This window comes from Halichoerus grypus, chromosome X (genome assembly GCF_964656455.1).
Source record: "Halichoerus grypus chromosome X, mHalGry1.hap1.1, whole genome shotgun sequence".
NCBI lineage: Eukaryota > Metazoa > Chordata > Mammalia > Carnivora > Phocidae > Halichoerus > Halichoerus grypus.
In genome coordinates, this window is record NC_135727.1 from 68,645,957 (window position 1) to 68,672,766 (window position 26,810).

General features: G+C 37.1%; 2 protein-coding genes across 2 annotated transcripts in view; one reads left to right on the forward strand and one right to left on the reverse strand.

Annotated features, from left to right (window-relative positions):
• The window catches only part of CHIC1 (cysteine rich hydrophobic domain 1), a 63,513-nt gene extending 40,390 nt beyond the window's left edge, over nt 1–23,123 (reverse strand). Inside the window, exons 1-2 of the mRNA XM_078064741.1 lie at nt 22,732–23,123; nt 5,324–5,378 (exon numbers count right to left, since the gene is read on the reverse strand). Of these exons, the coding sequence (XP_077920867.1) occupies nt 5,324–5,378; nt 22,732–23,015 (339 nt within the window). The 5' untranslated portion in view covers nt 23,016–23,123. The remainder of the gene's footprint in view (nt 1–5,323; nt 5,379–22,731) is intronic.
• Nucleotides 23,100–26,810, forward strand: part of NAP1L2 (nucleosome assembly protein 1 like 2) — a 236,007-nt gene continuing 232,296 nt past the window's right edge. Inside the window, exon 1 of the mRNA XM_078064739.1 lies at nt 23,100–23,116. The gene's annotated coding sequence lies outside the window, so the exon portion shown is untranslated. The remainder of the gene's footprint in view (nt 23,117–26,810) is intronic.

A 26,810-nucleotide genomic window follows, 5' to 3' on the forward strand; every position in this document is an offset into this window, starting at 1 on the left:
GTTGACCAAGGGCACAAGGCTGGGCATGGTGTGTGATGGTGGCTGAGGGTGTGTGTTTGGGCATGGCCCAGGAGGGCTGCTAGGGGTGCGCAATTGAGTGCAGTGTGCAAAGGCACCTGTGGGCATCTGGCTGGGCAGGCGCGTGATGGCACCTGGAGACAGTGGAAGGTGTCCAGAGAGGTGCACAGGTGGGCGTGGCCTGTGATGGTCAATCAGCTACATTTTTAAAGCAAATTCAATGCTCTTCAGTTCTTCAATTCTTTAGAGGAAAAAAAGAGATGTCCTTTTAAAAACCCAGATGCCAGGGGCACCTGAGTGGCTCAGTCGTTAAGCGTCTGCCTTTGGCTCAGGTCATGATCCCAGGGTCCTGGGATCGAGCCCCGCATTGGGCTCCCTGCTCCGCGGGAAGCCTGCTTCTCCCTCTCCCACTCCCTCTGCTTGTGTTCCCTCTTTCACTGTGTCTCTCTCTGTCAAATAAATAAATAAAATCTTTAAAAAAAAAAACCAGATGCCAAGTTGCTATCTTAAGATTTACCTCTGAGACAGTGATACTCAACTTCTTTTCCCTAGTCAATCACTGAGCAAGGAAATAGAAATTAAAATAAGGAAAATATATTTAGCTCTAATTTGTAATATAACATTACTACCAATTCTCTTTAAATTGTGTATCTAGAAACACTAACACATTTTTAAAATCTGGTAAATGTAAATCATAAAATTATTAAATCTGTGCACTTACAAATTTAAGTGCTTATAATTAGAATTTAAATTTTTATTTAAAAAGTAAAATTTTTACTTAGAATATTTAGTTGGAAGCCAGAAACTAATCAGTCCAAAAATGTAAAACTTGCTGTTTGTTTAAAATATTGTGAATAAAATATATGCCAAGATATATAAAATTTGTTAAAAATTTTTCTTTTATTACATCCTTCTGGAAATAAATTAACCAAAACTTTAAAAAAAATGTAACAATTTTCCTTCTTTCCTGCCAATACTTTCCATCTTTAACACATAATCCTGTCAATTAGTACTCTCTTACCATGGGCAAACTAAAAACTACAATACTAATGTTACTAAAAATGAGAATTCAGATTTTTTGAAGTCATAAGATAAATATATTGGAAGGAAAACTACTAGAATTTCAAACAATAAAATAAAATCTGTGTTTTGCCTTTAAAAGGGGGCCAGGATTGTCTTTGGAAAAAAAAATCTGTATTTGAATGACAGTAAAAGTCATAAAACAGATGATAAAGACATAGGAAATGAGAATTCGTTAACTCCCGATTTAAACATTGTGAAAAAATGTTTAGTTAACTGTGTGGAGTCAGAGTTTTACTCATTTACTTCCATATAACTGAGTATCTTTAGTAATGAAAGTTAGATGGAAGCCTTTTACTTTCTAGCTGAAGGGCAGGTTGTAAAGAAACATTTAATTCCTTTTGACTTTCTTGTAAAGAAAAAAGAAAGCCACATCATAAAGGTGGGGGAAAGGGTCATAATATTTTATAACAGGATGCAAGAGACTCTGCAAACAGAAGAAAATATAAGCAAAACCCAGCAAGACTGTTTTTCCTCCTTCAATCATGGGGAACACAACCCTATCAATCACTTGTCATATTGGATCACAATAGTAATGGTCGATTTTATGGCTTAGGTTTCCCCCAACACTGCACACTAATCTCCCCATAACACCATTTAATTGTTTCAAGCTGAGGGCCAGAAGCTTTCATTTCTTTTCTAAAGTTCAGTGGTTCTTTCATTTTCTGGTCACCAGAATCTGTGTGTATGCACCTGCTTGATATATCCTATCATGAGAGGAAGACTTATCTTTAGTGAAATGGGGGAAACAATCTCTTCTGCACTTAATATAAAAGGTTAGCTTTTTATTTGTATTAGAAGCATTAACACATAGGCACAAAATTAGTACTGAACCATGAAGCTTGTCAAAATGGCTTTTTATGTTTTCAGAATTAACTCTATGCAATTTTGTTTAGTTTAGGCATAAAAGCTATTTAGAATCCCATTCATGCCAGAAGACTGATTTTGTAAAAGGTAGATTTATTTTTCTATTTTAGAGATTACATTTATTCATTTTAAAATATTTTACACAAAGGCTGCTAAGTTTGGAATTCAGACCTTCCTTTTAGTTTTTTTTTTCTTCCTGGCTAATGTAATTCTTCTTGCCTATTCCCCCAGTTATCAGAGAAGCATTTTGATAATTCATAATAACCTATACAAATACAATAGTGCCTACTGGACAAAAATTGTCTCATTAAAGAGAAAAATGAATAAAACTCATGTTATCACCATGTGACTTTTAAAAATCAGACTTTCGGAATTCCTGTTAGTGTTGTTCTCATCACTAAAAACTAAACTAAGAAAAAAAATCACAGTATCATTTATGCCTCATTTCTTTAAATAATGCACACTAGAATAAACACCCAATCATTGATATGTGCTATAGAAATGGTCACCTGAAAAGAAAGGATATCTTTAAGAACAGCTCATATTCAGATCATATATGTTTTGTAAATGCATACCAAAAGCAGCTTAACATTCTTACTCTAGTTTAAAAAAAAACTGTACTATCTTTTTCAATGGTGGAGTTTTTAGTTTTAGAAGGCTTGGAAAGAAATGAAGAAGTATGAAGAAATATTCTAAATATTCCTTGAGCATATAAAACTGGCCAATTTCAAAGATGGATACATTTGTGCCTGGAAACTGTTCTCTGACATTTTTTTTTTTTTTGATTATTCATTTTCTAGAATTCCTTGGACTTGTAATTCAAACTTTTAAAAAACAAACCAGTAATAAAACTGAATGTAACTGCCCAGACAACACATGCAGCAACACCAGGGAAACACAAAGAACAAGTTTTCCATTGGAGATGTTTTAATTCACATTCCCTTTAATTTAATATTGAATTTGTCATCTTTCCACAAACACATTATTATTCAAGGGATTTTTCCACAGCTATTTTTTTCTTTTGGAGAAAACATTTATGATTAATTCATATAAAACCAATCTAAGTTTGAACTGCTGCTTCAATTGGCAAATTATTCTAAATGATCAGGATAAGAAGGTAGAACATTCTAGAGAGTGAGGCCAAAACATCAAACCAAAGGGCTCTTTGTATCCTAAAAAGGTAAATGGACACATATTTTCTGTTAACTTAGCCAGGGACTATTTCCACTTGCTTATTATATGGAATGACTTGACATTATACATCAGGAGAGACAGAAAAGGTCAACAGTTAAAAGGATAGATTATTGATGGGACCAGTGAATAAACTGTTTCTCAGTAAAGAATGTAAAAGTAGCAAAAGCAGTTAAAAATTGAAAGCTAGTCAGAAAAAAACTGGAGAATTAAATAATCAGGATGAAACTAGGATACACTGGCAGGAAAAAAAAAAAAAAAAAAAAAACTTACACTGGGAAGCTAATAAGTACCTGACAATATACTCGAAATTTTATACATGCTCTTTCATTTAATCCTTATAACAAGAAGTGAGGTACTATTCACATAAGAACTGAGGCTCAAAGAAGTGGCTTGCTCAAGGCCACAAAGCCAAGTGATAGACCTTGTATTCCAACCCAGATCGGATTTCGAAGTTTAACTACTCTATACTGTCTCTAGCTAGCTTCCAGTTTTCAGGGGGTAAAGGAAGCAAATAAAGTATAAAATACCTTTCAGGGTTAAATCAAATAGAATTTCTTATAATTTTAAGTGATAACCCTTGTGAAAAGAAATAACTCTGCTGTCTTTCTCTCCCTCCCTCTGAATAAAGCTGGGGAAAAGATTGCGATTAGGCCAAAAGTGAAAAGCAAGCAGCTAGAAAATGTATCATGACAAAAAGGAGCCAATATTAGATGCATTTTATCCCATTCTCAGAGAGTTTAGAACAAGAGCACAAATTAAAGTAAATTAAGGTTTGAATAGGTAACATAGTGACATGGTTCAAAAATCAAAATAATACTAAATACCAAAATACCAAAAATGATCTCATCCTTACCCTTGCCTCCATCCATCTCTCTCCTCTTCTCCCATCAAGGTAACCACTTTTATTTAGTTCCATGTGTAGCCTTCTAGAATTTCTTTTTTTTTTTTTTAATTTTATTTATTTATTTGACAGAGAGATAGAGAGCACAAGTAGGCAGAGAGGCAGGCAGAGGGAGAGGGAGAAGCAGGCTCTCCGCTGAACAGGGAGCCTGATGTGGGGCTCGATCCCAGGACCCTGGGATCATGACCTGAGCCGAAGGCAGCCGTTTAACCGACTGAGCCACCCAGGCGCCCCGCCTTCTAGAATTTCTTTATACAATTATTAATGTGCTTATTTTTCCCCCTTTATTACACATATTGTAGACACGGATTTGTACTTTGCTTTTCTCAGTAACATTATGAGGAAATTTAACAGTAAATTACATAAAAGCCCTTTAGGGAATGGAATGATTTTCAAATATGACCAAATAAATACTGACAAGTAGCATTGTTCTAGTACTAAAATTGAACGGAATAATACTAAATTACAGGCTTCAAAATAAAAAAAGTTCATTTCTTTTAACCCCAAATCATCATTTCACCTATCTAGCATTCAGCTATTAACGATTTGGAAATTTTTGAGTATGTTTTAATATAATGGCTTTTCTCTTTCTTCTATATTTCCTCAAGTGACAAACATGTGTAAGTAACTTTTTGCCTTAGTCAAAGCCTTTTTCTTTGGGCCTAGAAGTTAGCATTCCTATTGTAAGAGGATTTTCCAAACATAGTTTCAAATCCTAAGAAGTCTTTGAATACTGAACCTCAAGCATGAAGATACTACTGAATGTAGAGGACCCAGGGAATAGAAAGGTACTAATTTATTGCAGCGAGTCCAATTTTAGAAACTCAAACTATCTAAAAGGTAGAAAAATGTCTGACCAAACATTTGATTCTTTTGATGTATAACAAATCATACTGCAGGACACTTTAAAAATAATAGAGTGATACAAAGTTAAACAATGATAACTTTGTTAACTCTAAAGACATTGGGATTACGGACCTAAATGAAAACAATTATAGCTACTAGTGCTGAGAATAAAGGGCAAAACTGGAAAAACTGAACAGATAAGCAAATAATGGCTGGCATTAATGTACAATGAGCAAGATAACTGGTCATAGGCTGGTAGTCATGGTGACAGCTTTCAGTCATTAATGACACAGCTTCCAAGTACCCTGGCTTCTTGTTACCATCATTACCGGGGAGCCAAAGCATTTGTCATAATACTGAATAAGCTATAAAACAATGCTTTTAGAATTGAAAAGTTCAAAGCAAACTCTCACTTACCTTCCCTGTTAGAACTGAGGGAAATTCAGTATCAAACTTGTTGCTCAAGCCAAACCTTAAAAACAAAGAACAAAATATATTCTACCCAGCATATTTAACTCTTTACCCCCTCCCTTTTTAAGTAACAAAGCCATGCATTTTTCTTTTGATGTTGTGATTTAAAAATGTGTCCTAAAAATAATTTTATGATATTTACAGAAAACAAATCTTTGACTATTAATCTGAATTAATAGTAAAAGAAACTTATGGTGCAAATGTTAAAGTAGTATTCTAATTACATCCATGCATGATATGGGATTAAATAATAACAAATTAGAGTTGGAAATAAGATTTTTGACTGAAATGTTTCTGTTAAAACCCATTTTAGTTGATAACTATTAGAACTGGCTAATTGGTAGTATGTAGGAGTGGATAATATTATTCTTTCTACTTTTACGTATATATGAAAATTTTTCTAATAAAAAACTAACATAACCTTTGGAGCTGTAGTTCAAAAACTTATGATCAGTTAGTATTCAGATACTCAAAGTTTGATCTTTATGAATGGCTTTCACGTATATGCTCAATTTGTTTTCAGAAAACAGGTCTCAGCCTTGAAAGCTCTGACTCAAGTAAGCTCATTGAAATCTGTTTTCAGAAGTCAAGATGAATTTTATGAGCCTTCATTCACCTACTTGTTGGTTTCAGTAGGGATAACAAAGGTCACTTCCTGCATCTTAGATGATATATCATAGTGACTATAATTTTATAGTATAGCGTAGTATAGTATAGTAGATGATGGGTTGTAAGCAAAAATGAAAAAAAAAAAAAAACAGGAATGTTTATTGAGAACTCCTGGTGAGGTAGGCAATAATAGTAACAGCTACCAGTAAATATTCACTTACCATGAGTTAGACACTGTGCTAGATAAAATGTTACTTCTAAAGTTTACAACCCTACAGGAGTGGTATTGTCATCCCCCTCTTAAAGATAAGGAAGCTGACCCTCAGAAAAATTTTTTTTCGAAAGGTAATTAAGTGACTTGCCCCAAGTCATATATCTAAGGTGGGGAGGACCAAAATTGCAAATGCTGATCCCTAAGTTCTTTCTGTCCTATATTGAGCTTTTTGAAAACAGAAACTATGCCTTATTTATTTTGTTATCTTTTTGTTTAGTAGCATAATGTAATCTAGTAGGTATTTAATAAAAGTTTGTTGAATAATAAGCTAGAATACTGTTTGATTTGACTGACTTATGGCCCTTTGGTCTTATGGTCACATTAAAGATATGTTAAGAATCTAATGTCCTATTAAAACTATGTGGGAATACCATATTCTCCTTGTATCATTTATGCTATAATAGCTCCTTTTCTGGGACACAAGCCCATCTTAAACATAAAAATTCTCTATACTTAGCAGCTAAGTATACTATACTTTGTGTATTTAAAATGTATTTTAAAACAACAAATTCTATGTTTTAAAATAGTTGAGACAATTAATTAGCAACCATAAAAAGACCTTAACTTCATTAAAAAATAATTACTTCTCCAGGTATTAGTATATGTAATGAGAACATAATATTCTCATAATCATGTTCCCCATAGACACAGGATATAGCCAAACTGGAAAATAAGATAGTATACCCCTGTACATGAATTTTTATGGCAAATTTCATGTGCTGTTTGAGAAACTGACACTCCAGTATTAAATATATATTTGCAACTATGTACTAACTCAGCAATCAACAACATGACCAATATATAACAGAGCAAGAAACATCCTTCATTTAAGTTATATGTAGCTAGTGACCTCATCACTAGTCAAAAAGATGCAATTTAATTCATTATTCCACAAAGAGTAAATTCTTACTGTGTAACACAAATAAATACAGGTTTCATTTTTAAAAGGAAACATTATACACTTCAAAGTAGAGTTATATTTCCATATCTTGTCTAAACACCTTTTAGATGCAATGTCAATAACATGTTCCTGATTTAGAGTCTGGGAAGATGGCAGAGTAGGAGGATCCTAAGCCCACTTCATTCCACAGATACACCCAAGACAACAGCCATATCAGCGCAACAAACTAAGAAAACCACCCAAAGACTGGCACAACAGACTTTCCAGTTAATTGAAGAGAAGAGGCCACACTGAAAAGGGTAGGAATGGTGGAAACATGGTCAGGTATCAAGCTCCTGGTGAAACTAACCATAAATGGAAGGGACATCACAAGCACTGAGAAGGGAGAGGAGCAGACTCCCACCAAACACCCCCCACACAGGAACCTGCACTTGGAAGACAAGTCCCCAAAGTATTTGGCTTTGAAATGCAGTGGGGCTTAACTCTGGGTACTTTAAAAATCAGCAGGCTTTTGAGGCACCTGGCTTTTGAGATAAGCAGGCTCATCTGTTAAGAGTCCACCTCTTGATTTCAGCTCAGGTCATGATCTCAGGGTTGAAAGACTGAGTCCCACATTGGGCTCCATGCTCAGCATGGAACCTGCTTAAGTTCACCCTCTCCCTCTGCCTCTGCCCCTCCCCTGCTCTCTCTCTCAAAAAAAAAAATTTAAAAAAATCAGCAGGCTTAGCTCTGGGAGAGCCAGAGGGCAATACGAAACTGAGCCCTTAAAGAGACAGTATAACAAACAACCCTGCTGAGATAAAGAAGTTTGAAAAGCACCTGGGTATACAGAAAGGAGATTTATTTACTAATCTCAGAATGTGTGCTGGAGGGGCAGGGATCTTTAGGAGACTTCTTCAAGAACAAAAGAGCTGGTGGGTGCCATCCCCACCTCCACCCTATCCCCAGCCCAGATACCAGGACACCTGCAGGAACCAGTGAGAACACTCTCCACCTACCTTGCTAACACCACACACCCTGCCTCTGTGTTCTCCTGTGGATCTACCCCAACCAACCTACCCCACTAGGCACACATCTGTCCAAAGCAGCTCCTGGCACATTTTATCCTGCAAGCAGCCCTGGCAAGGACCAGCACCACTCCAAAATGACTCCTGCCTGAGGAGAGGGGAAGATAAACCACACACCAGTTCAACTGCAGCCCCAGCAGCCAAACCTTATAACTGGCAGGAAAGAGAGAGTACCCTGTTGATCAGTACCTCTGCAGCCCCAGCAGATGAACTGGGGGTAAGCATCTGATCTGCTGGCCCCGCCCACGGACAAAAACCTCTCAGGTTTAGAGAGCCCTGTAGTTTGGGGTCACTGCAGCCCCAACACATGGACTAGAATAGGCATTTGGTTTGAATGCAGGCCCCACCTACCAACAAAAGCCTCTCCAGGGATAACACAGGGAGAGTGCCCTGGAGTTTGGTGTGACCACAATACCAGCAAACAAGCAGAGGGCAGACATCTAGTCTGACTGTTGATACCCCCCAACTATCAGCCCAGAGTAGCTCCAGACTAGCCCCTTAACAGCACAGAGACCAAACCCTGCCCAGTGCACCCACAACAGGCAAAATGGGCCATTGTGGCCAAATGGACTGAAGGCAAATGCTGCCCACCCAGCCACAACAGTAGGGCACACACAACCCACACAGGAGACACCCCTGAAATATCTGGTTCTGGTGAACAGGGGACATTGTGCTACAAGGCACAACAGGACCTCTTCTTCATAAAGCCACTACCTTCAAGATCAGGAGATGTAACTAACTTTCCTAATGCATAGAAACGAACACAGAGAGACAAAATGAAGAACCAGAGGAATATGTCCCAAGTGAAAGAACAGGACAAAACCACAGCAAAATAGCTAAATGAAAGGAGATAAGCAATAAGCCTGATAAACAATTCAATGTAATGGCTATAAAAATATTTACTGGACTTGAGAAAAGAGTGGAGGGTCTCAGTGAGATCTTCAACAAAGAGATAGAAAATATAAAAAAGAACCAATCAGAAATGAAAAACTCAATAACTGAAATAAAAATACACTAGAGGAAATCAACAGCAGATTAGAGGCAGGAGAATTTATCATCTACCTAGAAGACAGAATAATGGAAAGCAACCAAGCTGGACAGCAAAAAGAAAAAAAAAAATTAAAACTGACAGTAGATTAAGAGAACTCAGTGACATCATCTAGTATAATAACATTCATATTATAGGGATCCCAAAAGGAGAAGAGAGAGAAAAGGGAGCAGAAAATTTATTTGAAGAAATAAGCTGAAAACTTCCTTCATCTGGGGAAGGAAACAGATATCCAGATATCCAGATCCAGGAGGCACAGAAAGTCCCCAACAAAATCAACCAAAGGAGGTGCACATCAAGACACATAATAATTAAAATGTCAAAAAGTAGTGATAAAGAGAGAACTTTAAATGAAACAGAAAAGAAAAGAGTTACACACAAGGGGAACCCCATAAGGCTATAAGCTGATTGTTCAGCAGAAACTTTATAGGTCAGAAGACAGTGGCATGATATATTCAAAGTGCTGAAAAGAAAAAATGTGCAACCAAGAATACTTTACCCAGCAAGGATATCATTCAGAATAGAAGGAGAGGTAGTTTTCCAAACAAAACTTAAAGGTGTTCACCATAACTAAACTAGCCTTACAAGAAACATTAAAGGGAATTCTCTGAATGGAAAGAAAAGGCCATTACCAGGAAAGAAAATTGTGAAAGGAAAAATTTCACAGGTAAATACCAACATAATAAAAGTAGTTGATTAATCAGTTGTAAAACCAGTATGGAGATTAAAGCACAAAAGTAGTAAAATCAATATTATCAATAAAAAATCAGGGAAAGGTTTTATAAAATCAAAGGATGTAAAGTATGATATCATATAGCTAAAACATGAGGGAAGGAGTAAAAATTTAGTGCTTTTAAAATGGCTTCAAACTTAAGCAAACATCAACTTAATATAGATTGCCATGTACATGTTATGTATGAACCTAATAGTAACCACAAATCAAACATCTGTAAAAGATATGCAAAAAATAAAGAGAAAAGAATCTAAGCACATCACTAAAGAAAGCCACCAAACCACAAGAGAAGAGAGCAAGACAAGAAAGGAACAGAGAAGGGGTGCCTGAGTGGCTCAGTTTGTTAAGCATCTGCCTTTGGCTCAGGTCATGATCTCAGGGTCCTGGGATGGAGCCCTGCATCAGACTTTCTGCTCAGTAGAGAGCCTGTTACTCCCTCTTCCTCTGCCCCCCCCCCACTTGTGCTCGTGTTCTCTCTCACTCTCTATCTCAAATATATATATAAAGAAAGGAACAGAGAAGAACTATAAAAACAATATCACAAGTAATAAAATGGCAATAAGTACATATTTATCAATAACTACTTTGAATGTAAACAGACTAACTGCTCCAATCAAAAGACATAGGGTGACTGAATGGATAAAAAAGCAAGACCCATCCATATGCTGCCTACCAGAGACTCACTTCAGACCTAGAGACACATGCAGATTGAACATGGAGGAATGGAAACACATTCACCATGCAAATGAAAGTGAAAAGAAAGCTGGGGTAGCAATACTTATATTGAACAAAATAGGTATTAAAACAGGCTGTAACAAGTGACAAAAAAGGAAACTACATAATGATAAAGGGAACAAAGCAACAAGATAATATAACAACTGTAAATATTTTTGCACCCAATGTGGGAGCACCTAAATACATGAGGCAACAACTATCAACAGACACAAAGGAAGAAATTGACAGTGATACAATACTGGAGGACTATAATACCCCCTTACATTAATAGATAGATCATCCAGACAGAAAATCAATAGGGAAACAGTGACTTTGAATGACACATTGGACCAGATGGACCTAACAGATATATTCAGAACATTCCACCCAAAAACAGTAGAATACACATTCTTTTCAAGTGCATATGGAACATTCTCCAGAATAGATTACATGTTAGGCCACAAAACAGTCTCAATAAATTAAAAAAGATTAAAATATCATGCATCTTTTCTGACCACAGGATATGAAACTAGAAATCAATCACAAGAAAAAATCTGGAGAGAATACAAATATATGGAGGCCAAATAACATGCTACTAAACACTGAATGGGTCAACCAAGAAATCAGAGGAAATAAAAAAATACACTGAGAAAATGAAAATGAAAATGAAAATGTAAGGGTGGGATGCAGCAAAAGCTGGTCTAAGAGGGAAGTTTATAACAATACAGGCCTACTTCAAGAAGCAAGGAAAATCTCAAATAAACAATGTAACCGTACACCTAAAGGATCTGGAAAAATAAGAACAAAGCTCAAGGTCAGTAGAAGGAAGGAAACGATACAGTGTAGAGCAGAAGTGAAAAAAAAAGAATAGAGTTTAGGGCACCTGGGTGGCTCAGTTGGTTAAGCATCTGCCTTTGGCTGAGGTCATGATCCCAGAGTCCAGGGATTGAGCCCCATGTCAGGCTCCCTGCTCAGTGGGGAGCCTGCTTCTTCCTCTCCCTCTGCCCCTCCCCCCATTCATGTGCTCTCTCTCTCTCGCTCTGTTCTCGCTCTCAAATAAATAAATAAAACCTTAAAAAAATAGAGTCTTGGGGCGCCTGGGTGGCTCAGTCGGTTAAGCGGCTGCCTTCGGCTCGGGTCATGATCCCAGGGTCCTGGGATCGAGCCCCGCATCAGGCTCCCTGCTCGGCGGGAAGCCTGCTTCTCCCTCTCCCACTCCCCCTACTTGTGTTCCCTCTCTCCTGTCTCTCTCTCTCTCTGTCAGATAAATAAATAAAATCTTTAAAAAAAAAAAAATAGAGTCTTAAAAAAATAATGGAAGCAATCATTGGAACCAGGGGTTGATTCTTTGAAAAGATCAAGAAAATTGATAAATCTTTAGCCATATTCATAGAAAAAGGAAGAGAGAGCGCATAATTAAATAAAATCAGAAATGAAGGGGAGAAATAACAACTGACACCACAGAAATACAAAGGATTATAAGAGAATATTATGAAAAATTATTTGCCAACAAATTGGACAAGCTAGAAGAAATGGATAAATTCCTAGAAACATGTAACCTTCCAAAACTGAAGCAGAAAGAAACAGAAAATTTGACAAACCAATTACTAACAATGAAATTGATTCAGTAATAATAAAAAAAAAAACCCCAACACACAAAAGTCTGGAACCAGATGTATTCACAAGTGAATTCTGCCAAAAATTTAAAGAAAAGTTAATACCTATTCTTTACAAAGTATTACAAAAGATAGAAGAGGAAGGAAAGTTTCCAAATTTATTCTACAAGGCAAGCATTACTCTGATACCAAAAACAGATAAAGACACTACAAAAAAAGAGAGAAAACTACAGGCCAATATCTTTGATAAACACAGATGCAAAAATCCTTGATAAAATAATAGCAAACTGAATCCAACAATACCTTAAAAAAATCATTCACCACAATCAATTGGGATTTATTCCAGGGATGTTTAAATGTGGTTCAATGTTTGCAAATCAATCAATGTGCTATATCACATCAGCAAGAGAAAGGATAAAAACTATACGATTATCCCAATAAATGCAAAAAAAGCATTTGATTAAGTACATTTCCTCATGATAAAAATTCTCAACAAAGTAGTTAGAGGAACACACCTTAACATCATAAAGGCCATGTATGAAAAACTCACAGCAAACATCATACTCAATGGTGAAACACTGACAGCTTTTCCTCTCAGATCAGGAACAAGAAAGAGATGTCCACTCTCATCTCCTTTATTCAATATAGTACTAGAAGTTCTATTCACAGCAATCAGACAAGAAACAAAAGGCATCCATATTGGTAAGCGAGACTTAAAACTTTCCCTATTTGCAGATGATATGATACTATATATAGAAAACCCTAAAGACGTCACCAAAAACCTACTATAACTGCTTAATGAATTCAATAAAATCACAGAATACAAAATTAATATACAGAAATCTGTTGCATGTATACACTAATAATGAAAGTAACAGAAAGAGAGATTAAGAAAATAATCCCAATTACTATACACCAAAAAGAATAAAATAGCTACGAATAAACTGAACCCAGGAGGTGAATGACCCATACTCAGAGAACTGATACACTGCTGAAAGAAATTTGAAGAGGTCATAAACAAATGGAAATATATTTCATACTCACAGCTTGGAAGAACCAATATGGTTAGAATATCCATGCTACCCAAAACAATCTACAGATTTAATGCAATCCCTATTAAAATACCAGTAACATTTTTTCACAGAACTAGAACAAATAATTTTAAGATTTGTATGGAACCACAAAAGACCCTGAAAAAAAAGAAGAAAAAAGAAAAAGAAGAACAAAACTGGAGTCATCACAATCCCAGATTTCAAGATATACTACAAAGTTGTAGTAATCAAAATGGTATGTTACTGACATAAAAATAGACACATAGATCAATGGTAAAGAATAAGAGCCCAGAAATAAACCCATGATTTTATGGTCAATTAATCTCCAACAAAAGAGGCAGGAATATACAATGGGAAAAAGACTCTTCAACAAATGGTGCTGGGAAAACTGGAGAGCTACATGCAAAAGAATGAAATTGGACCATTTTCTTACACCAGATCAAAAACAAACTCAAAATGGATTAAAGACCTAAATGTGAGACGCAAAACCATAAACTTCCTGGGAGAAAACACTGGCAGTAATTTTCTTTGACACTGGTCATAGAAACATTTTTCTAGATATGTCTCTTCTGGTAATGGAAACAAAAGCAAAAGCAAAATTGAACTACTGGGACTACACAAATAAAAAGCTTTTGCACAGTGAAGGAAATCATCAACAAAATTAAAAGGCAACCTAATGAATGGGAGAAGATATTTTCAAATGATACATCCAATGAAGGGTTAATATCCAAAATATGTAAAGAAATACAATTCAACACCAGGAAAACAAATCTGATTAAAAATGGGCAGAAGACCTGAACAGACATTTTTCCCAAGAAGACATACAGATGGCCAACAGACACATGAAAAGATGGTCAACATCACTAATCTCCAGGGAAATGCAAATTAAACTACAATGAAATATTACTTTACCCTTGTCAGAATGGCTAAAATCAAAGTGACAAGAAATAACAAGTGTTGGCGAGGATGTGGAGAAAAAGGAACCTTCATGCACTGTTGGTGGGAATGCAGACTGGTGGCAGCCATTGTGGAAAACAGTGTGGAGGTTCCTCACAAAATTAAAAATAGAATTACCATATGATCCAGTAATTCCACTACTGTGTATTTAACCAAAGAAAACAAAACCACTAATTTGAAAAGATATATACACTCCATGTTTATTGTAGAATTATTTATAAGAACCAAGAGATGGAAACAACCCAAGTATCCAGCAATAAGTGAATGGCTAAGAAAGATCTCTCTCTTTCTCTCTCTCTCTCTCTCTCTCTCTCTCACACACACACACACACACACACACACCGGAATATTACTCAGCCGTAAGAAAGAATGAAATCTTGTCATTTGCAACAACATGGATTGGACCTAGAGGGTATAATGCTAAGTGAAATAAGTCAGCCAGAGAAAGACAAATAACATGATTTCACTCATATGTGGAATTTAAGAAACATCACAAATGAACAAACAAAGGAAAATGGAGACAAACCAAAAATAGACTGCTAAATACAGAGAATAAACTGGTGGTTGCCAGAGGGGAGGTGGGTGGGGGGTAGGTAAAATGAATAAAGGGGATTAAGAGTACACTTATCTTGATGAGGTATGAGAATGTATAGAATTGTTGAGCACTGTATTATACACCTGAAACTAATATAACATTGTATGATAATTATATGTCAATAAAAAAACCATGTTCTTACCTCCATTAGAGATTGCTGCCATTATAGATTTTCCAAGCTGCCCTTCTTTTACTAGGTATCAAATATGTAGAGGATATAGACAGGTGTATCTTTCAAGATATATGGAATATTTTTATTATTTTAAAAATTCTGAGCTTTGCTATTCTCTTTGCATTTACCACTGAGCAAGTGAACTTTCCTGTTTCCATTTCCTTAATATTCCCTCCTTTCTTAACGGTTTAGAATTTCCCTTATGATGCTGTCACTTTAGTGAAAATAATCTCTCACTGAGTAAATTTATTCAGAAAGACAAGTTCATCATGTTTTATTTATTGCCAATTTTATGTTCTCTTCCTAGAACTTTTTCCCTTTACTTTGCAGCTTTGTCACACTGTTGATCACTCCCTAACACTCTCCTATCCTTTCACTCTCCTCTAACATTCTTGCCTTTTCCAAAAGTTTAGCTTTTAGTCATCTGCTTGTCTTTCTAAGTGAACTTTAACTGTCCATCTATGTTTAGTAGCTTTGATATCACTTCTATGCTGATGACCATCAAATCTATATCTCTAGTTCTACATTTTCCAACATTCTTTGGTCTCTAATTGCATACTAAAAATTTTGATTTAGATAAATGCTGAAAACAATATACCACCTCAAGTAAAACATGTCTAAAATTAAATGTTATCTTTTTATGGGAAACTAGCCCCCCTTTCAAATTTTTCATCTCTATCAATGACACATTGACTCTCTTTAACCTAGACCTTGATATTGGTTTTGCACCTTCCTGCTCCTATTTTTTTGCACCTTGCTTGCTCTGAGGTGGCTCCAAATCCTGTTATTTGTTCCTTTGAAATCATTCTCATAATGATTCCTTCCCTTCCACTGCAACTGCCGTATTGGCTGTTGTCTTTGCTCAGGTGGTTCCTCTTGCTTCCCCTCCCTAGGTTAAATCCTATGCAACCTTCAAGGCTCAAGTCAAGTACCAACCCCTGCTGTAATACCTTGAATGTTCAAGCTTTTATGGATTTCCCCTTTCTCTGAATGCTCACAGCTGCTTCTAATCTGTACTATACAATTCGATAGTTAATAAAATATTTTTATTTTATTTTACTTTTTAAAATACTCCTTTAGAGCATATATATATTTTAAATACTCCTACAGAACATATATATATTTATGCTCTAAAGGAGCATAAATATATATATATTTCTAAAGGTATAAATATAGGCAAATTAGGCTTGATACAGTCTCAAAATTTTGGCTAAAAGGCAGTAGCAATCCTATTCTTGCCTACCAGGGATTTCTTCTATCTTTCTTCATTAGAGACTCAGCACTTAAAAAGAATACTTAACTCAAATAACCTTAGGCATAACATTTCTCTTGATAGCTACTAGGAAAATGTTGAAATGGCTGCTGCTGAATAAACACCTCAGCTCTGTTTCATAAACAAACTATTAAGAACTGAGTCCACAGAGGTTAGACAAGATCATCTACCCATTACTGATTAGTGATAGGCATTAGCCAAGATGTGGGGTTTTTCAGCATTAGACAAATGGGCACTTGGGAACTTCTCATACTGTCCATTTTATTAGCTTCATTAAATATAGAGCCTATTATGTGTTTGAAGCTGTGCTAGCTGGTGGTTCCTAATGACTGTATTTTATCTGTCAAGTGTCTTCAGTACTTAAAATTTTTAATCTCTTGGATGATTCTTTGGAGTAAAGGAAACTGAGGCAAAGAAGAATGGGTCCTCTTAGTTGCTCTTCCCTCCTCTCTCTCTCCCACACCCCTCACTGTTTTTAATCCTTTTGGAAATGGCTACACACCAGCCTTTGAAAACCTATACAAATTAAACTTTATGTGTTCAGGTTGTTTAAGAAAACAGATCAAACAAATAAAATTCTGCCAACAAGAAACATGATTTCACTAGAAAACTATGTATTTATAGTAACAATTCTGAAGTGTATACATTGAACTTTATTTACTATATCATGAAAAAGAAAAGTCTATGCCATAAAATTCAAACATTTTTTCAAAAACATTATAGTTAAATCTCTTTAATATTTTATATGAAAATAATCATGTCTTGCCATACTGTAAAATGGCAAGTTACCATAGCTTCAGTATTCTAAAATCTTATAAAATATTTACCTTATACAAACACATATTAACAATGCATCACTATAATTCCTCAAAGACAACTGTTTATAGAAAAGGCATTCCATTAACTGACTTGAGAAGTATCAATAATTGTAGTCTAAGTATAATAATCGCTGTCCAAGTTTTTGGAGAAATGCACTGCTTGGCAAATTTGGCCATCTTTTTCAGTTCTATATGGAATAACTTTAGCTCTTATAGATTAATTTTAGTGAGACAATTTTATAAGAATTGGTAACCTATCATCTCTACTAACTTCTATACAGATCTACTATCAAGGGTACATATCTATATGTTGGTTTTTAAAAAGATTTTATTTATTTATTTGAGAGAGAGAGAATGTGTGCACGAGCAGGGGCAGGGCGGGGTGAAGGGGCAGAAGGAGAGGGAGAAGCAGACTCCCTGCTGAGCAAGGAGCCAGATGTGGGGCTTGATCCCAGGACCCCAGGATCATGACCTTAGCCAAAGGCCGATGCTTAACTGACTGAGCCACCCAGGTGCCCTTGTATGTTTTAAGTACTATAAAGAGTGTGATAATGCCTATAAATAAAAGATCTCAGGAGATACAATTATCCTTGTTTATCAATACATTGGATCCAAATACTTACCCTAGAAATATCAAGAAGAAAAGTGGTAGATACTAAGTTATATCACTCAGATGTATAGTATTTCTAAAACACTTAATATTTCCAAGAGGCATTTCATTATGTCTGTTTCTATAAACTCAAATCTGTGGAGTTAATTTTGTCATATATTTTTTTAATTTGGAAAAAAATCCCCAAATATCCATTCATCTTCATCATCTTAGAATTAGAATTACAATTAGTGGGGTTATCTCATTCTACTTCTTAAAAAATTATAATTAATTCCATGTTAAAAGATTAGTATCTTTTAAAAGTAACTAGAAAGCCAATATGTTAAGATGATACAAATACACAGGGGTATTCTGATGCCTTAACAAAGATTTCAGAGGTAAGGCCATGCCATAACCCCCATCACTGGGACTGGTGATATTACTATACCCATATAGATCTTTGCTCAGAATCAGAAGTACTCTCCACAGCATGACTCAAGAAACTAGTATTTGTTGAGGGCCTAAAATATAGCATACATTATGGTAGGAATATTGAGTGTTACTAAAGTGAACCAATATTCCTTCAACTCACTTTTATTGATTGTCTACTTCATGGCAAGTAGTGTGCTAGGCCATGACGATTCAGAGGGAACTAAAAATTGTTCCTGCAATTGCAGCTTACAATTTAGTGGGGGCAGAGAAGACTTGCAGGAGGTGGTGACATATGGAGAGCCGGGGCAAGGGCAGTGGATACTGGAATTCTAGATGGAGGTCCCACCTTGAGCAGAGGCAAAGAGATAAGAAAGAGCATGCTATGAACAGGAAAATATAAGCCATAAAGGGAAATGTCAGCAGATTACGCTGATAGACAGGCAGGGTCCAGTTCTATATACCACGTTATGGAGCTTAGATTCTATCCTGTGGGTTAAGGGAAAATCACAGAATAGTCTTAGGCAGTAAAGTGGCATCTCAATCTAGCAGCAAGCTGGGGAATGGATGTGAAGGTGACAAGGATGAAGGCAAGATGATTGGTTAGGGTGGTGAAACGGGCCTGAATCAGGGAAGTGCTGGTAGGGAGGAAAAGAATAAATTTTTAGGTCATATATTATTAACACTTGCTGCTAAGTGTAAGTGAGAAAGAGGAACCAAAGATCAACAATGAGATAGGTGGAGATATATTTAACTGAGATGGAAAACACAGAAATAGGAGGGATTTTTCTGAGGGGTTGGGATGGAGGTGTAAGGGGGTGAGGGGTAGATAAATTCTGTTTTGAATATGCTGAACTTAGGATGACGGTGGGCTGTCAGGTGAGGAAGCCCAGGTGAAAGTCTAAGCAAAATGTGGTACAGAGATAAATATTTGGGAGATGTCAGATAATTGAAACCATGAGAATCTAGATGAGATCATCTAGGCAGAATAGGGAATGAGAAGAGTAGCAGGTTGAGAACAAAACCTCAGAGACCACTGGTATTCAAGGGTCAAGAGAGTAAGAGAAGCCCACGAATGAGAGAGTTGAAGAATCACCAGAAAAATACAAGGAGACCCAGGAGAGTGAAGTGGCCAAGGAATTCCTAGGTTTGTTTGACTGGCAAAATGATTTTACAAAATCAGAATTTGAATGCCTTTAGGCAAAACATATACCACCTTCCAGTTCAACTAAGACCCCATCATTACTCATGGTGCACCATTTTCTGTGACCTCTATTACCTCTGAAGGCTTGTGTGTTTGTGACCCCTAGAATAGAAGCCTCCAAAAAAGAGGGAGTCATTATAAGTGTCATATACAGCAGAGAGGACCAGAAAGACAGGGAATGAAAAATGCCCACTAATGTAGCAACAAGAGGGTCATGGTGATCTTAACAAGGCTAGTTCTTCCCCGCCCCTTAGGCTGTGGTCATGATGGCAGAATCCAGGTTACAGAGGGGTGAAAAGGAAATAGATATGGTGAATGTAGCTATTCTTAAGAAATCTGGAGAGGGAAGGAAGAAAGACAAGACAGTAGCTAAAGGGGAACATAGGCCTAGGAAAGCTTTGTTTTATTTTGTTTTTAAAGAAAGAGAAAAACTCTGAATATGTTTATAGGCTGATGCAGAGAGAGGTAATATTAGAGGGATGGGGCTGCCTGATGGAGCAAGATTTGGGAGGAGGCTGGAAGAGAAGGGTACAGAAGGCACAAGTGAAGTGGTAAGCTTTGGACAAGTGAAGGAACTCCTTGACCTCTGAGGCTGGAAGAAGAGAGCATAAGAATTCAGATCTAATTAAGATCTAGTGCAGGTTTTTCAGCAGGAAAGCAACATGATTAAACTGTGTTTTAAGAAAATTAGTTTGGCACAAGCATGCGGAATGTATTGGGGTGGAGAGAGGTGGCAGACTGTTGCAATAATCCAAGCAGGAGTTGATGGCAACCTAAACTAGAGTGGTGCCAGTAGAAATGGAGGAAATGAAAAATCCAACAGACATTTCAAATATATGAGGACATAATTCTGGGACAGAGTGGCACTAGACAAGTCAAGGAAAAGGAAGAGTTAAAATGACTCAAGGATTTGAAATACTACCCCAGAAGATTAGAGTGGTGGGATCATGATCAGAAATGAGGCAACTGGAATGCACAGCCAATGTGGGGAGGGAAAATGATGGCTTAAGAAATACTGAGTTTGAAGCAATGGTTCTCAAATTTTAAACTTTGAAAAGAAACAAAGTCCTCTATAGAATAGACAACTGCACAGAGAATGGAAAAAATAATAGGTAGGAGAGAGTAAGAAATATTTCATTCAGATAGGACAACTCTAACACTCACATGCCAGAAAAAAATTTAACAGAAGCTGATTATTTTAATGTTTCAGAATTAGATTAACTGTTTCATAAGGATCATACTTTACCTGATAGAGGGGAAAGTTTCACTACCATAGAAAGGCCAGTTTCTCAGATTCAGTAAAACTTTCTCTTAAACATTTAATTTATTTTTCAGATCTCAGACATTTAAGATCAAATGTGCTTTTCAGTTGAGAGAATGTGTACAATACAACTAAATAATTTTTCCAAACAATATACGTTGATTAGCGGTTCAAGTACTGGTTTGCTGCTTTTCAGGTTTTGGCTTCAATTAATACTGACAGTTACTTCCAGCACCACTACTTTGTACTCCTAATTCCAGAATTTTTAAGCTGGGAGGGACATTATACCTATCACAAGGCCCTGGATATGGCAAGTGTCAGTGCTTTGCTTTTAATTGAAAATAGGTTGATAAGTACTTCACCATGATTGTGTGAAGAGTAGAATGGAACCACAAATAAGTTTCTGGTAACTTAAATTCTGTTTCCTTGCTCCTCCTCTGTTTTCTGAATGTTAGAAAATAAGGAGGGGGAGGAATGTTGGGAATATAAAGTTATAGACTGGAACAAAAAACCTTTTTCTGTGAAATAATCTGCATGAAAGTAACCTTTGGTGCCAGAATCATAATTAGTTTGAGTAATAAATTGTCGCCCTAGTGATGAAAGGAATAAAAGTAAAACAGCGCAGTAAGCTGGCATCTGATCATTGTAGGCTAGCTGCAAAATTCTTGGGCCAAGAAAAATTGTATTAAAATAATTCCCTAACCAAAAAGCAGGTCTAAAAATCTTCCCAAACTCTTCCACAATTTCAAAATCTTCCTTAATATATTTTACGCAAAGATCACAAAAGTATATTACAATCAAAATATTTAACATGTTAAAATTAAAAGCTAACATGATGGGGGGAGGTGTTGCGTATTATAAATACATGATTTCTGATAATTTGAACTCAATTGAAAGTCAAAGGGACTAGGTGAGCTATTATCAAAATTAGAGGCAGTGATATGAAAATGCAGGAAAAGACAGCATAGTTAAGAGGATGAACACGACACACACTCAAACTTCCAAGCATTTACAGCCCAAGCACATAAAAAAGAAAAGGCACTTTTCAAAGGCCAGAGAGCCATTAAAATTTTCTTTTGCTTTGCAACTACTATGCTATGAGGTCTCTCCTCCTTTTATTTTCTCAAATATGATCCGATATTTCAATTTTTTAAAAAAGTCACTCTGCATAGGTTTTCAAAAAAAATCAACCTCAGCTCCTGGGGGAATAATTTCCATAAGTATTTCATGTCTGCATATTTACTGTTTGGGCATACAAAATCTCCTATAGGTATCTTAACTTATCTCAGAGCTGAAAGGCTTTGGAAACCATCTACCCCACACCCCTCATTTTTACAGATGGAGAAATTAAGGCCCAGAAATAGGAAGTAACCTGAGCAAGGTCACAGGGCCAGTAAGAAGCAAAGCTGGGACCAACTTCCAAGAGCCCTCACTCTCAATCTATTGCTCCCTTACTTCTCACAACTGCCTCTTAATCTGAACTTCTAATTGTGTGATATTTAATGAATGTCAGAATGAGTTATCAAAACATGGAAAGGATTATTATATTCATTCATATAAGCATTAGATAAGAAGAATGGATGAATGAATATGTGGGTGGGTGGGTATTCTATAATATTATTCACAAAACATATCATGTTTCTGTTTTGGAGAATCCAAGCCTAGGTCTTGTCACATGTCACAGCAGTCACTGTGTTCCACTACACACCAGTCTTAGCAGCAAAGAATCCTCTGGTACATCCTGCAGTTTAAAGCATACACAGAAGCAAGGAGACTCACCTCTACTCCAATCCCTCTGGCTCTCAAACCTCTAACCTCCCTGTCCTATACGCACTCTTTACTTGATGTTGGTGCATCACATTTGCATTCTCCTCACTTCCTTTACACCTATCTCCCTCGGTTTCTCCATTTAGACCAGGTGTCCTTTTCTAACTGCATGCCTCAGTCAGCCCTCCCCCACCCCACAGGCCCCTCGACCACCTTCTCATTCCTCTGTCGACAAATCTCAGCGTTTTCAAACCCCATGGCCCCCTCTTGCTTACACAGTGATGTGGCCGGCGCCCCGCACCAATACAGGATCGGGGGCATATCTCCGCAGATGCTCCTCACTCACTACCCGAGGCGGGGGCGGCGTCTCTTCCTCCTCCTCTTCTTCTTCCTCATCCTCCTCTTCTTCCTCGTCCTCCTCATCTTCCTCGTCGTCGTCGGGCCCCGATACCGACGACGACGACGACGGCGACGACGACGACGTTGCCGCTTCTTCTTCCTCCTCCTCCAGTTCCGAGATGGTGTCGAACTCCGCCATGTTGGGCAGCAGGATGCTCATCACGTGACCTCTCGATCGCCGCCACCCTCACGGAGAAGAGTTTGAACCTGCCGAGGTGCTGGAAGAGGAGGGGGAACGAAGTGAAGAGAAAGAGGACCCGGGTAGGGACAGGATTTGAAGAGATGCGCCTGCGTGTTGGGGCAGACGGGGGAGGGGGGTTGGAGGCGGGGGCACGAGGGAGAGAGGAGCAAAATCAGTCTACGCTTGCGCGGCTCTAAAGGCAGGGGGGCGTTAGAGGTGAACTCCAGGGAATTATCGAGACCCGGTCTGCGGGTTCTGTGTTTAATACTGCTCTTTGGGTTTGAGCTGCTTGGGGCCGGGGGACATATCTTCTGGCTTTATTTCCTATTAATTAGTCGTGGGTATTATTGACCACACACCCCCACGCAGTGCGGGGAATGCATATTCTATAACATGAGGTTAGAACTTTGCCCCAGATATCACAAGGTATATACCAATCCCTTGCGTTTGTTTGTTCAGCATTACAGTTTAAAAGACTTTTGCATCAGAATTTTGCCACCCTGGGAGGCATTTTTATTAACATTTTACTGAAGAGGAAACTTTCTATTACTACTTCTCCTACTGTAATACTTAATAAAAGACTTAATGTCTGGGACTGTGCTAAGCACTCTTTGTGTATATCCCATTTAATACTTCACAACTGCATGGGATGTGTACCAGAATGATCTCGCTTTACAGATGGGAGACCTAGATGCACGGAAGATAAGTAACGTGCCCAAGGTCATGGAGTTACTAAATGGCAGACCTGGTTTTAAACTTGGGAATCTCTTCTGATTTCAAAAGCCCGGTACTCTTAACCAAAGGGCTACACTGCCTGAAGTTGTTTGGAAAGGTTTTGTAGAGTGGTGCCTTTGGGCTGTTTCTTGAAAGATGTTTGAAGTTTGGAGGTTTTTTTTTTTTTTTTTTTTTTTACAGGGGAGAAGGGCATGGAGGGGGTGGAGGGAGTATTCCAACCTAAGGAATGATTAATTAATATCATCCATCTTCCAGACACTGATCTAGTCTCTTTCATGTACAGTATCTCAGTTAACCCTTAAACAATCCTGTGAGGTAAGCATCATCATATCTATTTTATAGCTGGCAAAACTGAATCTCAGGAAGTTTAAGTAATTTATTAAGGTCTGTGGTAAGATTTTGTCCAAAATTTTCCATTTCAAATATTTTTTCCTATCTTCTTCACACCAACTAAAATGTTGTAGAGATCACATATTTTGAGTTTCCAATCCATGTGTCAAACTAATACTTAGCAGCAGCACAGAAATCCTTGTCATAATTCAGGGATCATTAAGACAGTAAAGTCATGTAGCTGCTAATTAATAAAACAAATCCTGTAATCCAGGTATTTTAATATCAGCTTCACTGCTCTTTATGCTACACTACAGCTCCACCCCAATTCGATGGTGAGACTGAGGAAACAGATATAACTGCGCTTTATTTTTCTAAATATTTATTCATTTATTAGAGAGAGAGAGAGAGAGAGAGCAGGGGGAGGGGCAGAGGGAAAGAATCTTCAAGCAGACTCCAAGTTAAGTATGGAGCTGGCATGGGGCTCGATCCCATGACCCATGAGATCATGACCTGAGCCGAAACCAAGAGTCAGTCCCTTAACCGACTGAGTCACCCAGGCACCCCATAACTGAACTTTAATTTAATATGAGTATTATGCTAGCAGTACAGCAATATAAACAAAGCATTGAGGATGCATGAGGGAAGAAGAAATTAGTTTTGTAAGTGGCACTGTTCAAACCATTATTATTATCAATAAGTTTGTGTTATTAAGGTGAAAAAATGTTTTGTACTCAATACCTTATTTATTTAGAAACTTTAAAAATAGTGCTATGGTGAACGCTGTGAATTGTGTTAAGACTGATGAATCACAGATCTGTACCCGTGAAACAAATAATACATTATATGTTAATAAAAAATATGTTGCAACACTATCAATAAGCAACAAAATTTAGTTTTTATAGTATAGAGAAATTTACTAGTCTAAAAATATTTTACAAGAGCCTTCTGATAAGACAGATACAATATATCTGCTTTTCTTGGATATTAATAAAAACATGTCATATGTCATTTATCGGAATGAAATACCTTAGACTTAAGATCAAATCAATATTTCACACCAGTTCTTCCCTTTCAAAAAGCAAAAAAGTCATAGGCAATACTAAAAATCTTCCACATGTTATATTATCCATAAAAGTCCACTAAGTCACTGACTAGAGGGAAGTATTTTGCTGATTACTACTTAAATGGTAGTTTCGCCTTTTCACCAGTCAGGATTAGGCTAAGAAGGGATATTTGAAGGAGATAAAGGGAAAGGAGTATAAAGGGTGAACTTTGTGATAAGCGCAAGTGAGATACTGGAACTATGGTAAAAGTGGAGAAATGATGGCTGTGGAGGATGGGTGAGGAGGAGAGGGAGGGGCAAATTATACTGCCAAAATGGAGAGTGGTCTCTGACATTTAGTCAGATGTCAAAAAAAGAACAAAGCAATGCTATTGCTTGGAGAAACTCACAAGTATGGTCTGCTTTCTTGCATATACACTGTGCTGAAAATGCATGTATAATTCCAAAAGTAATTTTTTTTGCTGATCCATAGGAGAATTTGGAATTGGGCAAACCAAGAAAAACACCTCTTGTCAGTAAACACAAGGAGTGACATGATTTTTATTTTTTTTTAAAGATTTTATTTATTTATTTGACAGAGAGAGACAGAGCGAGAGAGGGAACACAAGCAGGGGGAATGGGAGAGGGAGAAGCAGGCTTCCCTCTGAGCAGGGAGCCCGATGTGGGGCTTGATCCCAGGACCCTGGGATCATGACCTGAGCCGAAGAAGGCAGACGCTTAACGACTGAGCCGTGATTTTTAAATGATAGTTTAGCAACCATCAAGAATACTAAGGCTAGGAGTGGGTGCAGAAGAAAGCAGGCCATATAACTTTCTGTCTAATGAGCTAAGCAGGGCATGGGGGTAATTACCCTGTCTGATGGATGGGGACCTGAGGCAAGGGGTTGCAGGTTTAACCATCTGTTCAATCTTAGAACAGCTGAAAAGAAATGTAACTTTTAAAAGAATCCTCCCTCCCTCCCTTCTTTCCTTCCTTTCCTCTCTCTCTAAGTGTACAATTCAGTGATTTTAGTAAATTTACAGAATTGTGCACCTATCACTACAAACTAATTTTAGAACATTTCTGTCACACCCAAAAGAAATCACTATCTCATTTTCAGTCATTCCCCATTCTGACCCTTAGCCCCAGGCAATAATTAATCTACTTTCTGTCTCTATAGATTTCTTTTCTGGACATTTCAAATAAATTGGATTATACAATACGTGGTCTTTTGTATCTAGTTTCTTTTGCTTAGGATAATATTTTTGAGGTTTATCCATGGTGTATCTTGTATAAGTACTTCATTCCTTTTAATTGATAAATATTATGCCATTGTAAAGATATATCACATTTTGTTTATCCATTCACCAATTGATGATATTTGGGTTGCTTCCACATTTTGGATATTATGAAAATAATGCTATGAAAATTCACATACATGTCCTTGTGTGAACATAGGTTTTAATTTCTCAAGGGTGGATACCTTATGAGTGGAATTACTGGGTCATATGGTAAGAATGTTGATTTTAAGATAACTGCCAAACTATTTTTCAAGGTGGATCAATCAATTTGCATTCCCACTAGCAAGGTATGAGAGTTCCATTTTCTCCACATTCTCTCCAACATCTGTTATTTTCTTTTTGATTAGAGCTATTCTTGTGGG